Consider the following 14185-nt stretch of genomic DNA (forward strand, 5'->3'; position numbering starts at 1 on the left):
TACTCTTTGTTAATGTTTTAGCCACAGACTGCGGTTTTGGCTTTGCTGCAGTTTTCTGTTGTTCTGTCATCAGATTACAGTGTGACATGAGTGACTCTGTGGGGTTTTTTTGTTTTGTTTTTTTTTTTCTTATTGATCCAGGTTTCCAAGTGAGGAAATATGGAGAATATTGAATCAAGTGACAAAGTTATTGATTGGCTGGGACTGCAATAATGCAGCAGTCTGTGCTGGGCTTACACTAAATAGATCTTTGAGTCACTCACAGGTCTGAATACTGAAGAGTGCTGCCTTCGTTTGTTACTTTAACTTTTCATTTAGCCCTGAGAATCCCAACTAAAGTTGTTGCGCTCATCTGTCTCATTTATGATGGTAAATTCCTCAAGACAAACTGGGATAAGCACTGCTTGTTTTGTTTTTAATTAAAATAAGCCTCAGTTGTTCTGAATTATATTAAAAGACTTGTGACAATAGATGGCTTTTGGTTTGTATATCACTGAAATTATTCCTTCAAGCAAGGAAGGGTGGCTCTTTTTTATGCAGCAAGGAGGACAGATTTACAACAGCATAGTGTACTGTAAATATGTGATAGGCATCCCTTCGAGTCCTCGTATCAGCAGCTTCTTCCTTAGAGGTTTGACACACTGCTTGTTTCACACAGGTTTGTGCCAGAGTATCCCACTCTGCTCGTTTCACACATACCAACACAAGCTCAGACAGCCTAACGAGAGTCGGTGTGATTAATAGTACCAGCAGTGACTGTTTATCTTAGTAGTACTGCCCTATAATGCGAGCAGACGTGCAGATCCACACCTACACATTCACAGATGAGGTAACTACACTGCAAAATGGAAATTGCAACCCCGATTTATTGCTTAAAGTAGAAAAGAGGATGAAGTACAGCTATAATTACCAAACATGGGTTTCTAGGTACGTCAATCCTACATGCTCACACACAAACACACCCTTGCATTAATTTTTTTAGGAAGAAAGAAATTCTTTTTTTTTAATCACTCAATGAAACTTCTCGGAAAGCAACCGCCAGAGTCCAAGTGGAAGTGTGAGGAAATACTACTTATATTTTCTCCCCTCCCAGGTTTCCCCTCCTCACCTCACTGACCCATGAAAGAAGCCATGCCGGTTCTCACAGCAGGAGCGGGTAAGAAAAGCGAGCGCAGATGCTCAACACATACTGTCCATACTGCTCAAGGCTAGCTGTGCCCCATCTGTTCATGCTAATATACATGATGGATTTTCTAATTCATGTCCTGTGCAGGGCTACATGAAACGTTGGCCCTGCTGACCTCTCAGCTGCGGCCAGATGCCAACCACAAAGAGGACATGGTGTTCCTCAAAGATGTCTTCAGTGAGAGGAGTTTGGGATACCTGATGAAGGTGAGGAATTATGATTCTTGTGAGGATGGTTCAAGCTTTACAAATGATAACTTGTAATATAATTATTTGGATAACTAATTTCTAAATTGAAACATCTATTATTTGTTTATGCAGTAAAGGTTTATTTTCTTTTTTTTGGATGACTACCTGATTTCATGGAACAGGAAACTGGTATCTAGTAGTTTCTTTGTGAAACAGTGCAACTACAGTAGCATCATGCCAAAATGCTCCCAATGTCTTTATAGTCTGTCTATAGGTCTACAGATGGCATAATTTTATAAAAACAAAACAAAACTCAAAACAAATCCTAAAATTTGATCATTTTGATGTGCACAATGATAAAAGTGCAGAATTTGGAAATAAAACCAGATCACACAGCTTTCATCGGAGGTCTGCTCTTCATGGAAGTATGCTCCTGACATAAAATAAGCATCTGAAGACATTTGATCTCAATTATATGAGCATTCAGTCTGAATCAAAATCATATACCAGTTATTTTTTTATTTGGCTTACTTTCGATGTGGTAGGTCATTCTACTTGTAAAATATTACAGCTGATGGGTGGAATAGTCAGGATTATGTACCCTGACCATAGACTGTAGATAAAAGATGGACATAGTTTCCCATAATGCAGTGCATCAAACTGGCTTTTAGCCATTCTTTCTACTGACATACAGAGGGTGACTGTTTTGGTTGTATAAAAGTACTTGGTAAAAGGATCCAACTCACTTGATCTATGACCTCCATAAAGGCTAAAGCAAGGTACACTTTAGGGCAGGGATGGGGGAACTCCAGGCCTCAAGGGCCAGTGTCCTGCAGGTTTTAGATCTAACCCTGGGTCATCACACCTGAATAAAATGACTAATTCATTACCAGGCCTCTGGAGAACTTCAAGACATGTAATTTAGCTATTTAAATCAGCTGTTGGATCAAGGACATGTCTAAAACCTGTAGGACTTTGGCCCTTGAGGCCTGGAGTTCCCCCACCCCTGCTTTAGGGCATGGATACCTTGGACAAGTTGGTTCAGAACTTGAACCAATCATGGTGGCTGTGTTCATTTGTTGTTGTTTTTTATATCTAGTTGATTTGAGGCCAGCGGATTTATGCTTATGTTTTGTGGCTGTTGGAAAAGAATGGCATGAAGCTGATACATGTTATGGAATATCATATTACTGTACTTCACCTTTTGGCCTAACTATGCAGCACTTTATTAAAATTCTTCCTTCTATACACTGATTGTGTTTTTTCCTAGATTCACGAGAAGCTGAGACAGTATGAGAGACAGAGCCCAACACCTGTCCTCCACAGTGCTTCCTCTCTGGCAGAGGATGTAAGTTCCTCACACAAACACACACACACACACGCACGCACACACACACACATACTGTAAATTACTTTTCCACTTGGGCACAGCATTCAGTCACCATGAGTTAGCTCCGACAGAGAAGCAATGTGGGTATGAAAAGTGAATTTTAATGTTCTCAAAGTGCTGAATCATCCCAGTGCTCCTCTAATGAAACTCCATATCCTGCTGCCCTGTTGCTCTCACCAGTTATCAGAAGAGCAAACTGCTGACCCTAGGTGCTTTCCACTTATCTTTCCCACTCTGCATCTCTGAATCTGTCTTCTGTTGTTCTACAATAAACTGTGTGTGTTACTAGTATACACATCCAGAGTTCATGTGTATTGGGATTGGCAGGTGGCAGAGGAGCTACAGAGTGGTTCGATGAGCACAGAGGAGAAGGAGCTGCTGAATTTGCTACTTTCCCCTCATCTTAAGGTAAACACATTTTCAATTAGTGGAGATTTTATGGCAGTGACACACAAACTCTTATTTCATTCACCTCCTGTTGTGCTGGGTTGTTTCACTTGCACTCATATCAAACTGAAAATTCATTTCTGATGCAGTTCACAAGCTCTGGCAGATGTCAGACTGCTTTGTGTGCTTCCCGACAGCTGAACGTCAGCACTGTAATCTCAGCATGTATGTTTTCTGTCCCATCAGGCTGTTCTGTCAGTGCATGACACTGTAGCTCAGAAGAACTTTGACCCTGTTCTGCCACCGCTGCCGGACGACTTTGAGGACGATCTGGAAGAGGAATCTGTAAAGATTGTCAGGCTGGTAAAGAACAAAGAACCTCTGGTGAGTTGTGACGTAAAGTCGAGAGTGGGAATGAAACTAGAGAGCCTTCAAGAGAAGCAGATGAAACAGGAAGGGATTATGGGACGGAGACCTTTGGCCTCTTCTGCTAATGGAGTTGTTACTTCTTTGTACTCTAGGGAGCCACCATCAGGCGTGACGAAGCCACTGGAGCAGTGATAGTGGCTCGGATAATGAGGGGAGGTGCAGCTGATCGAAGTGGTAAAATGCTGTTCATTTTCTAAAAGCTTGTATATCTGTGGTACCAGCCTATGAGCAAGAGGATGTTATATGATTATCAGGGGAGAAACTAAGAGCATTTTTTAAAGGTTCTCTATTTTTATTTTCAAATAAAGATCTATCACGTTATATATTTAATCAACAATCAATTCACAAGAAGAAGAATTACTTTTATAAATGATGTCAGTATCTGTCTTTATAAAACCAACAATTGAGTAAAAGTGTACTCTTTGCTGTGTTTCTGTTGTTTTTAATAGTCAGAAAAGGGGAAACTGTCATGAAGAAAAACAGGCCCAGCATGAAACCAAACTGCTGTTGCAGTAATGTAGCGTAGCCTTGAGCCAGCATGATGCCTCAAGAACCTCCTGATTTTTACAGTGGTGTGGCTTCATTTTTCTTCTTGCAACCAGCGAGAAGGAGATAAATAATTTCATTAAAATAAGCCAAGAAAACTTGATGTTCTAATGAACCCTCTGGTAGAAAGATTGCATCAGGACAAAACATTCAGCACAGTTGTTGGAAAAGCAAAAACCTCTTCATTAGTAAGTCATCGTGTACAACGTGCAGTGGTTACACCAGGAAAATATAAACTACAGAATGAAAGTAAGCAGTGAGTAATCTTTTTTTCTTGCTGTCAAGTGATGAAAAAATGCTCATCAGTATAATATCGTGGGCTCTGTGCTTCTATCCTGAGGGAGAAATATATCGACCCCCCTTCTCTCGTGCTCTTTGGTCGCATTGTTGTGGCTGCAGATAAACAGATCGCAGCCGAGGACAGAAGCTGCTCGTATCTGAGGATCTAACAACAGCACTGATCTTAAGATACAAATGCTAAACCCCACAGACCCGGGAAGCACACTGAAGTCTCTTTGAACATCATTGATGTTTCTGCCAGCTCATACAGCGTGTACGCTCTTCACAGGTTTGGTGCATGTAGGAGATGAGCTGAGGGAGGTGAACGGGGTCTCTGTGATCCACAAGAGGCCTGATGAAATCAGTCAGTTGTTGGTAAGATGGACAGAAGGACATGTGAATGTTGGAATAACTCCACTAAAAAAACAAATGTCTTTTATCCATTAAAAATAAAGTTCACTGCAAGTTGACAGTTAAGCGTATTATATTTCAGTGTTTGTCTTTAATGTAAGGATGCAGTCATAATCTTCCCGTGCTCTTGTTTATTTGTGATCCAGTCCCAGTCCCAGGGCTCCATCACTCTAAAGATAATCCCCGCTATTAAAGAGGAGGACCGGCTGAAGGAGAGCAAGGTGAGATAAAGTATGATGGATGGATGGGTTTCCTCTGATGTGCACTCAGTATTCAGAGTGTGCAAGGGAGAGAAAAAACAAAAAACAAAACACCTTTTATTGCGCTACGATTTACATAATATTCAGTCTTTGTGTGAACTGCTGAAAGTCCAAATCCAAGCAGATTTCAAATGTGGTTTTTGGCATTTAAGCAACGACAGTGACTGTTTACACTGAATAAAACATGAAAAATGGTAACCCTGTGGTAACCCCATTTAATTTCAGTAAATAATATTTATATTATTTTTAAATTTTTAAATATAATTGTGGTACAATCACCTTCTCACTTTGCCCTGTGTTTTACATCCAGCACACTCTGCTCAGATAACTCTAAACTCTAAAATATGGTGTTTCCACCACCTTGTGCATTTGACTCCAGGTGTATATGAGAGCCTTGTTTGACTACATCCCCTTGGAAGACAAGGCCACACCCTGCCAGGAGGCGGGACTTCCCTTTAAACGAGGAGACATCATTCAGGTTGTGACGCAGGATGACCCCACTTGGTGGCAGGCCAAGCGTGTGGGAGACAGCAACCTGCGTGCTGGACTCATCCCATCCAAACAGTTTCAGGAGAGGTAAGAACGCTTAGAAGAAGGTCTTGTCTTCACAATTAAAATGAGCCTGATGTCACAGAAGCTGAACGGTTCACCCATACACCACGGATATTTATTTTACCCAGACAATAATCTTTTAAATCCACATTCATGTGTTCCACTTTAAAGGGTCAACTGTGATTAGATAGAGCATCAGATCATTGTGGAATAAATTTAGTTGAAACTCTGACTTGAATAGGCATGCGCTAAAACTCTAAGTGTCAAAATTGCTGTTTAAAATGATCTCAGCTGATCTCCAGCCAAACACCGCAGCATCTGGTGGATTAATAACCATAGCTTAAACACTGAGAGAGATATGGTTCAGAACTACCTAAAATTGTTTTTTTTTTCATGTTTGGGACAAACAGATTAGGGTAAAACTGGATTACATTGATTGTCACTGAACAAAAGTGGCATGAGCTCAGGTCTGCTCATCAGGGATGGATTACTGAATAGGCCCAGATGTCTTTTTGTAGTGATTGTTGCCATTTCTTGCTGGAAAGTCCAATCTCTTCAGCAACACAAAGTAAGCACAAAAAATGTGCAAACTGCTGTCTTATTTGTCTCTGCCCTCATAATAAAGCCATCCATCCATGTGTTGTATATTCCTCTGCCTTTTCAGATTCACGTCTTTTAGTCCTGACAGTCCCCCCTTACTTTTTGCTTACTCTCTTTCTGCCTTTATCGTCTCTGGTTCTTTGTTCCGCTGCACACTTCCCCAGGCGACTGGCCTACAGGATGAAAATGGGCACACTCCCGAATCCAAAATCCCCTAAAAAGTCTCTCTGTAAGTTTCTGCTTCCTAGGATTTCAGTGCATCTTTTTATAATTACAATTTATGACTGACACTATCTCTCACTATCAGCTCTCCATTCTCTACTGTGATTATATTTTTTCACTGGCTTTCATTTTTCTAACCTTTTTTTGGTTATTAATTAGAACTCTCACAGCCATTAGTATCAACTGTACATTCCCTAAATGCTGCAGTGTAGACAGGTTTTGAAAAAAAGATTAGAGTTGGAGGGGAAGAAAGACACTGGGAGGGATCACACATATGAATTAATCTCTTTCATGTTCAGTCCATCTGGCCAGTAAGCAGGCTGCAAATTCAGCTTAACTCAGACTCTGTAACAACAGTCGTCCGGTGGGAAACAAAGCCCTGTTAATATGCTGCGCTTCTCACTTTTCCAGTTGATACTATAGTGGATTCATGTAAACAGCCAGGTGAGTGGATGATGTGAGCGGTGGCTCTTCGTGGCACATAAGCTGCAGGCGATCCGATTAGGCGGGAGCTGCGTGGAGACAACAAGAGCTTAGCAATATGGCAACTAGCCCTGCTATGCTGCACAGCAGCAAACCTGCGAGGTCTCTTCTGTCTCAGCCTCCATCCACACTCCCCCAGCTCTCTTTATTAATTCCACCCAATCCCAGCAGGGGCTTTAACATGCGGGTCCCCCTCCTCGTCTCAGAGTGACGTCAGTTTAAGGCCAATCTCCTAAATTTAGACTAGCTTTCCTCTGTAACAAATTTCCAACGTTCCTAGAGATTATCAGCACAAAATAATTTTTACTTTAACCGTGCTTAACATGTTACTCTGCCCTTCACTGCTGCATCAGATGATCCAGGATGTGATAAAGGTTGGTATATGTGCAGCCACAAACACAGCAAAACAACCAAACACAAACTACAGAGTAATATTGCCGTTTGTGTGCATATTCGTGTGTGTGTGTGTGTGTGTGTGTGTGTGTGTGTGTAAAGCTTGCATGTGTGCTACTGGGGTGTGCATTTGGGATTTCTACAGCTTCCAGCTTAATTCCTTCCCTCCTACCATTAGTTACCAGACCAGAATAGAGATTCTTTGTGTGGCTAGTTTGAGTGTGTACGTGTGTGTGTGTGTTTCTTTTGTATCAGGTAAGGTGCAGGCAGAACAGCATCCCTGGAGACTTTCGTCTAGCAGAGATTGTTGAATAGAACAATACCTCCACCCCTCTCTTGCATCAACCTCACCTCTTATTATCTGTCTTTTGTTTTTCCATATTTGTCTTTACATGAACGTTTCCTGTTCCCCTTTAGTCTATTAAAGAAGCGTAGAAAGCACACATTTTGCTTAGGAATTACAGATGGGTTTGTATAGGCAGTTTGTACACAAGCTGCACATCTTTGGGGACACAGAGCTTGTTTGCGTGTGTGTACACAGAGATCTGTCTCATAGCTGACTCACATACAGATGTAGAGCCATCTCTCTTCTCTCCCTTCTACTTAAATCTCTTTATCAAGCCTTTGTTTAGTGGCTGTTGCCTCTAACAGCACATCTTCATCATCTCTTGGCTGCCCTTCCACTCTCTCCTCCTGCTGTCTGCCTGCCTGCCTGTTGCCCGTTGGGCCCTGCTTCCCCTCTACAGCTACCATGGCCTGCCCACCCCTTTCTTAAACTCTTCCACATCCCTTATTCCTCAACTCTTCCAGGTCTCTTACCCTGTGCTTACCCCCCTCTTTTCCCTGCTTGCCTCCCTACAGAGGACTGTGACTGTGAGGGCTATTTCAATGGACAGTACATAGGTGAGAGTGTGCACATCTTTCTCCACCTCCTTCTCCCTATCTGCTCTGTGCCTGCTGCAGCCTGGCTGTGTGCTGGTTCCCTGGGTGCTTTGGGCTGGGGGCCAAAATAACTGCTTGGAAGGTTGTCTCTTCGGGGGCCAGGGTTGAGGGATAAGAGCAAGGGTGAAGGTTTTGAAGGTTCAAAAAAGATGGTTTTCACAGCAGTCTGAGAAATTAGATGAGGGTCAGGGATTCATTTCTGATAGCTGAAGAGACGGTAGATATGCATGTGAGTGAAACACTTAACTGCTACAGTGTAAAGTGAGGAAGGGCAAAGGAAAGTGTAGGAAGTACCGTCTCACACTCACAGCAGGTGTTAGTAACAGAGTTGCCTCTTTGAGGACTCCACTGAATAATTAGTTAGGAGAGAGTTTAGGGATGCATCACTGTGTCAGCTCCTGTGGTGCAGACTGTACAGTTCTACATTATGCAAAACAAGTTATTATTTTGTTAGAAATTTCCTGAAGGAAAAAAGAGAAAACAGCTCGCTACGTGGTGCTGTTTAAAGCACAACTTTCGATTTCAAGCTACTGTGCTTCCACAGCATCTCTTTCAATGTCATGGAAGGACAATTTGAAAAATCCACATTCAGATGGGGGATTTTTTTGCACATTGTTAATTGGACGTTTATCCATACAATCATTGGTCACTTTGTTAGTGCTATTGCTGGGTTGGACCCCTTTGGCCTTAATTCTTCAGGGCAATAAAAATGAACAAGGAGCTGCAAACATACCAGCAATATTGGTCCATATTAACATGATGGCATCACATCATTGTTGTTCCAGATTTGTTGGCTGCATCTCCATGATGTGAGTCTCTCATTCCATCACATCTAAAAAAGTGCTCTAATGCCTCTGGAACTGGGAGCAGTGGAGGCCAGGTCAAGAATCCAGTTTTAGATTATTTCAACTTTTTGGCATGATATGTTTTGCTGCTGGAAGCAGCCAGAAGATGTGTACACTGTGCGGATAGACGGAGGATATGGTGTTTAAATGATGCTCATTTGGTACTAAATTAGATTTGGGATCCCCTACAACCTTACATTACCACCATCCTCCTTATTTAAGGCTGGATGGCTCCATGGTTTCATGTTTATGCCAAATTCTGACCTTAGCATCCTAATGTCAGATGCCAGTTTTACTAAGCCCATGTCACTTCCAGCTTCACCTTCCTGGTCTTAGCTAACAGAAGTGGCACCCAGTGTGGTCTTCTGCTGCTGCAGTCCATCTACTTCAAGGCTAAAAGTGCTGTGCATTCAGATATGCGCTTCTGCATACCTTTGGTTATAACGAGTGGTTATTTGAGCTAATGTTGCTTTATTAGCACAAACCAGTCTGACAATTCTTCTTTAACGTCTTGCATCAACGAGACATTTTGTCCCAGACAACTGCAGCTCACTGGATATTTTCTCTCTGTAAACTCAGGAGATGGTTGTGTGAGAAAATCCCAATAGATCAGCTCTTTCTGGTATACTCAAACCACCTTTAATCCCCCTTCTGGTGCTCGGTTTGAACTTCAGCAGGTCGTCTTGAGCACGTCAACATGCCAAAATGTATTGACCAATTAGATATTTGGTTTAACGACCAGTTGAAGTAGAGTACCTAACAAAGTGGCCGGTGAGTGTTTTTTGCAAATGTAACACTGACATAACATGAAAAAAAAGTAGTGCAAAAAATAATTGTGTAACTTTTATTTTTTTTACTGTATCTTTACTTCAGTAGGACTTAAATTCAACAAATGTGCTGGTTTTGTTCTTGCCTTTATTATTACTTTTATCATTATTATTATTATTATTATTCACTAAATACTGAAACTGTTAGAGAAAGATTTTTTTACTTGATATAAGTATAAATGAACTCCTAGCATACTGAGCTGGCTAATGTGTAGCATATAGTTCAATAATACAAATCTATAAAATAATCTAATAGCTAACGACAAAGTAGTTTATAAAATGTTGCTTACTGTATTTAAATGGACAACTAGGCCAAAGGTATGTTGCAATAAGCAATCTTTACTAACGTTACGCTTTGGAAGAGGGCAAAAAATGAGTCCCCAATTTTCTTCCTGTGCTCTTTAGCCTTCCGCTGACCTTCACTCCCTCACCCTTCTTTAACCCAGCCTGACCCCTCATCTGCTCCCCCATCCTGTGAGCTGCTGTAATAAGTGTGACAACAAGGAGCGATCTAAACACAGCCCTTTCTCACTGTAACACAAAATACTTCAGTAAACAGTATTTGTGCTTCCCGTTAACCTGCTTGGAGCTGTTAAACCCTTCCCATTCTCATCCCTCCCCCCACCGCCTTCACCTTGCAGTGTTTGGATCCCCTTAAACCTGCCCCTCCCTCCTGCCCTGCATCTAACTAACTGTCCCTGCTGCTCTGGTTGGTGCACTGCTTACCCCTACCCTCAGAATCAACCCCTTCCCCCATCCTCTCCCCACCCACGAGGGCCCTGCTGCGTTGGACGCATTGCACACTCAACCAGGCACGTTTGTTGCTTGTTCACCCTGTGTGGAGGTGTGAGGCTGGGTTGTGTGATGCTCTAACGCCAGTTATAGTCTCTCCTAAGTGTAAAGCAGTGGCGCCCTCCTGTGGCCAGGTGTTTTCCTGGGAATTTTATTCAGGTACAGTGCCCGGCTCGTTCCTGCAGGTACACATCACTGACAGGGGAGGATACAGACAGTCCTGATCATGGGAGATCCAGTCTTTTCCTTTTAACGTGGCGTCTCCCAGGGCCAGGTTGTCCTGTCTGTCCTGCCTCAGCACTGTAGCCTTGTTGAAAGCAGCATGCTTTTTCTTAATACATAAAAGCAAAATGGTATTTACATTGGGTCACTAAAATCAGTTTTTAAATGCGAAAATTATCAAAATATGTAATATAACAGACTTTCACCTAATATATTTACTGTCAGCTGCATGTGATCCAATTTTTAGTTTAAGCATGACATCCAATTGGCTTCTACTTACAGTATATCTCACACTATCAAATATTATAATTGATATATTAAATATATTTGATATATAATATATATATATATATATATAATATTATATATCAAATATTTAACTATTTGCACTTTCAATAGGATAGATCTATATTCATCCATGTGCACTCTATACAAAGGTTTTTAATGCATGATCTGTGGGTTGGTCTTTAATTTATCCAAAAGGTGTTTGTCCACAACTTTATCAAACTGCTGTGCACTAGTAAATGTTGTCGTACATCTGACCAAAGACCTCTTGTTTTCTGTTTCTTCTTCCTTCCCATCTGTGACCTCACTGTAGCTGGTTTGCGGAGGAGTTTCCGCCTGAGTCGTAAAGACAGGCAGGGATCATCAGGAGAGGGTTCTGATCCTGGAGAACCAGAGTTCCTGACCTATGAGGAGGTGACCCGCTATCAGCAGAGGCCAAATGAAAGGCCCCGCTTGGTGGTTCTGATTGGTAAGACTGAAAAGCACAAAAGGACTCCTTTGATGATGGCGACATCTAGTGGATTACAACTTGTGTTACAACATGCTGTCCTTTTGTTCACATGTATATTCACCATTTGTTTCCGAAAGGTTCTCTTGGAGCAAGAATTAATGAACTCAAACAGAGGGTGATTGCTGAAAACCCACATCGTTATGCAGTAGCTGTACCGCGTGAGTCACTCCACATTTTACACTTGCCTAAATGAATCGCCAAAACTCTAGAAATATCACTAAAGTACTCCTGTGTTCCCACAGATACAACCAGACCCAAGAAGCCGCATGAGAAGGATGGTGTAGAGTACCACTTTGTCACCAAACAGCAGTTTGATGCAGATGTTTTGAACAACAAGTATGTTTCCGTTGAATCCATGTTGAGTCGTGCAAGTTTGGTTTATTGTGTCTTTAAGAAAAGGTTTAATTCTTGTTGCACAGGTTCATAGAGCACGGTGAATACAAGGAGAACCAATACGGCACCAGTATCGAGGCTATCCGCTCTGTGCAGGCCAAGAATAAGATGTGTATAGTAGATGTGCAGCCTGAGGTAAGGGTCACATTACAGAGAACATCCTGTTTAATGTTCATCCAAAGAATCCACTGTCATAACATGTCGCAATGAGTTACTTAGTCTGCAGGCAGCAGCACTTTACTGAGTACCTGAGTGGGCAGGGGCAGGCAGTCATGTCAGGCCTGCTCACCAAGCTGTTGACTTTGCTTCTTCCCAGCTCCTTCCTGACCTCTGTTTTCTCTGTTTGATGTAAACCTTCCACTACTCCAGGCTCTAAAGAGGCTACGGACATCGGAGTTCAAGCCTTATGTGATATTCGTCAAGCCTCGTGTTCCTGAGAGCAGACGTCGTCGCAGTGCAGCCACCTCCCCAGGAGGGGGCGAGCATGGCCGCATTACAGTGAGCCATGTTTCTCTAAGCAGTAACAGACGTCCTGTTAAAAGTTTTTTTTTTAAATGTAGTTGGGCCTGTCATGCATTCTTTTGCTTAATAAATCAAAAGTATTGCACAATTCTTATCAACTCACAAGCTTTGTAAATACGCAGCAATCTCATTATACAAATGTACTATAGAATATCACTCCTGGAGCATTAATCCAGTGCAAAACTGATGTGACACAAAAGATAGAAAATGGCCACTAACATCAATATATATTAGCATATTTTTTCAAAGGACACTATCAATCCACAACATCCACTGTAAAGAAAAGAAAATTCTTTAATTGCCTTTCTTCAACAGGATGAAGACCTCCAGGAGATGCGTCAGTCTGCCATTCAGATTGATCAGCAGTATGGACACCTAGTGGACCGTGTCCTGATCAAGGAGGACTCGGCCAGTGCTTGTGCAGAACTGCGAGGTATTTTGGAGAGGCTGGAGAGAGAGTCCTTCTGGGTGCCTCTCAGCTGGGTGCGGACCTAAGCTTACCAACGCCCTCCACAAATCGTTCCAGAAGAACTTCACAGTCTGTTCACCAAACCCTGCACTGGTCCTCTCCAGAGAGCTGATATTCTTCTCTTCTCTAAAGGCCTGCTGGCCAGCCTTGGAGTCTGCTGAACTTCCTCTACATAGTCCTCTGAATGCTACAGGGCTGGTCAGTCAGCCAAAAATCGTGGCACCAAAGGGAGAGAATGATGTCAGAGGAATACCTCAGTTTTAAAGCAGGTTGGTTAATTAGCCCAAAAGTCACAGTCTTACTTCCTCAAACAATCACTACTTTGTCTTGTCATATTTATTCAGGTTTTGATTTCAATTTATTTAGTTCAAAGACAAGTATGGAAATTGTAGTTTTAAATGTTTGGTACTGCTCTCTTTTTTTTTTTTAAACAGTCCCATATTTTTTCAACAGGTTCTCCAAAAGATTTCCACAGTTTAGACTGGCCAAAACAAACAAAACAAACCCCCCAGCTTAATAATAGATAAAAAAAAAAAGTATTTGTTAAGCTTGGAAAGAGTTTATAAAGTTAGGAAAAGCAAAGTTTTCATTCATGCAGAAATAAACCTTCAGGAAAATTGGATGTTAAGCAGAAAATATAGATTTACATAGTGGCAACCTTCCAAACAGTTATTTTGGCCCCCTCAGCCTAAAGGTTTACCCTCTTACATTGAGTTATTTTTATAGCCCCTTCTACATTCACTTTTCCTTCATCTTAAGTTGGATAAATGAAGTTTGCTGCCCACAAGGCTTCCACAGATAGAAAACAGAGGAAGCCCCGGCAGATAATTAGGTGGATCACAGCTCTACTGTATATGACCTCTTAAGAGCTGGCTGTCTTAAAAAATAATAATGGTAAATGGCCTGTATTTGTATTGCGCCTTACTAGTCCCTAAGGACCCCAAAGCGCTTTACACATTCAGTCATCCACCCATTCACACACACATTCACACACTGGTGATGGCAAGCTACATTGTAGCCACAGCCACCCTGGGTCGCACTGATGGAGGTG

General features: G+C 41.9%; 1 protein-coding gene across 3 annotated transcripts in view; it reads left to right on the top strand.

Moving 5' to 3' along the window:
* mpp3a (membrane palmitoylated protein 3a) overlaps window positions 1-13565 on the top strand; it is a 22586-nt gene extending 9021 nt beyond the window's left edge. The window contains exons 2-20 of one of the 3 annotated variants that reach the window (XM_005921868.3): window positions 1094-1156; window positions 1274-1392; window positions 2645-2722; window positions 3092-3172; window positions 3398-3535; window positions 3673-3754; window positions 4695-4780; window positions 4963-5037; window positions 5456-5652; window positions 6393-6457; window positions 7287-7307; window positions 8188-8229; window positions 10826-10891; window positions 11553-11708; window positions 11828-11908; window positions 11993-12086; window positions 12170-12278; window positions 12513-12641; window positions 12981-13565. In XM_005921868.3, coding sequence (XP_005921930.1) covers window positions 1120-1156; window positions 1274-1392; window positions 2645-2722; window positions 3092-3172; window positions 3398-3535; window positions 3673-3754; window positions 4695-4780; window positions 4963-5037; window positions 5456-5652; window positions 6393-6457; window positions 7287-7307; window positions 8188-8229; window positions 10826-10891; window positions 11553-11708; window positions 11828-11908; window positions 11993-12086; window positions 12170-12278; window positions 12513-12641; window positions 12981-13160 — 1836 coding nt within the window. In that variant the 5' untranslated portion in view covers window positions 1094-1119 and the 3' untranslated portion in view covers window positions 13161-13565. The remainder of the gene's footprint in view (window positions 1-1093; window positions 1157-1273; window positions 1393-2644; window positions 2723-3091; window positions 3173-3397; window positions 3536-3672; window positions 3755-4694; window positions 4781-4962; window positions 5038-5455; window positions 5653-6392; window positions 6458-7286; window positions 7308-8187; window positions 8230-10825; window positions 10892-11552; window positions 11709-11827; window positions 11909-11992; window positions 12087-12169; window positions 12279-12512; window positions 12642-12980) is intronic. The other 2 variants (XM_005921869.3, XM_005921870.3) reach the window with 2 other exon arrangements.
* The last annotated feature ends 620 nt before the right edge of the window (window positions 13566-14185 follow it).

Source organism: Haplochromis burtoni, unplaced genomic scaffold (assembly GCF_018398535.1).
Source record: "Haplochromis burtoni strain Fernald_Lab_line unplaced genomic scaffold, NCSU_Asbu1 Contig_52, whole genome shotgun sequence".
Classification (NCBI taxonomy): domain Eukaryota; kingdom Metazoa; phylum Chordata; class Actinopteri; order Cichliformes; family Cichlidae; genus Haplochromis; species Haplochromis burtoni.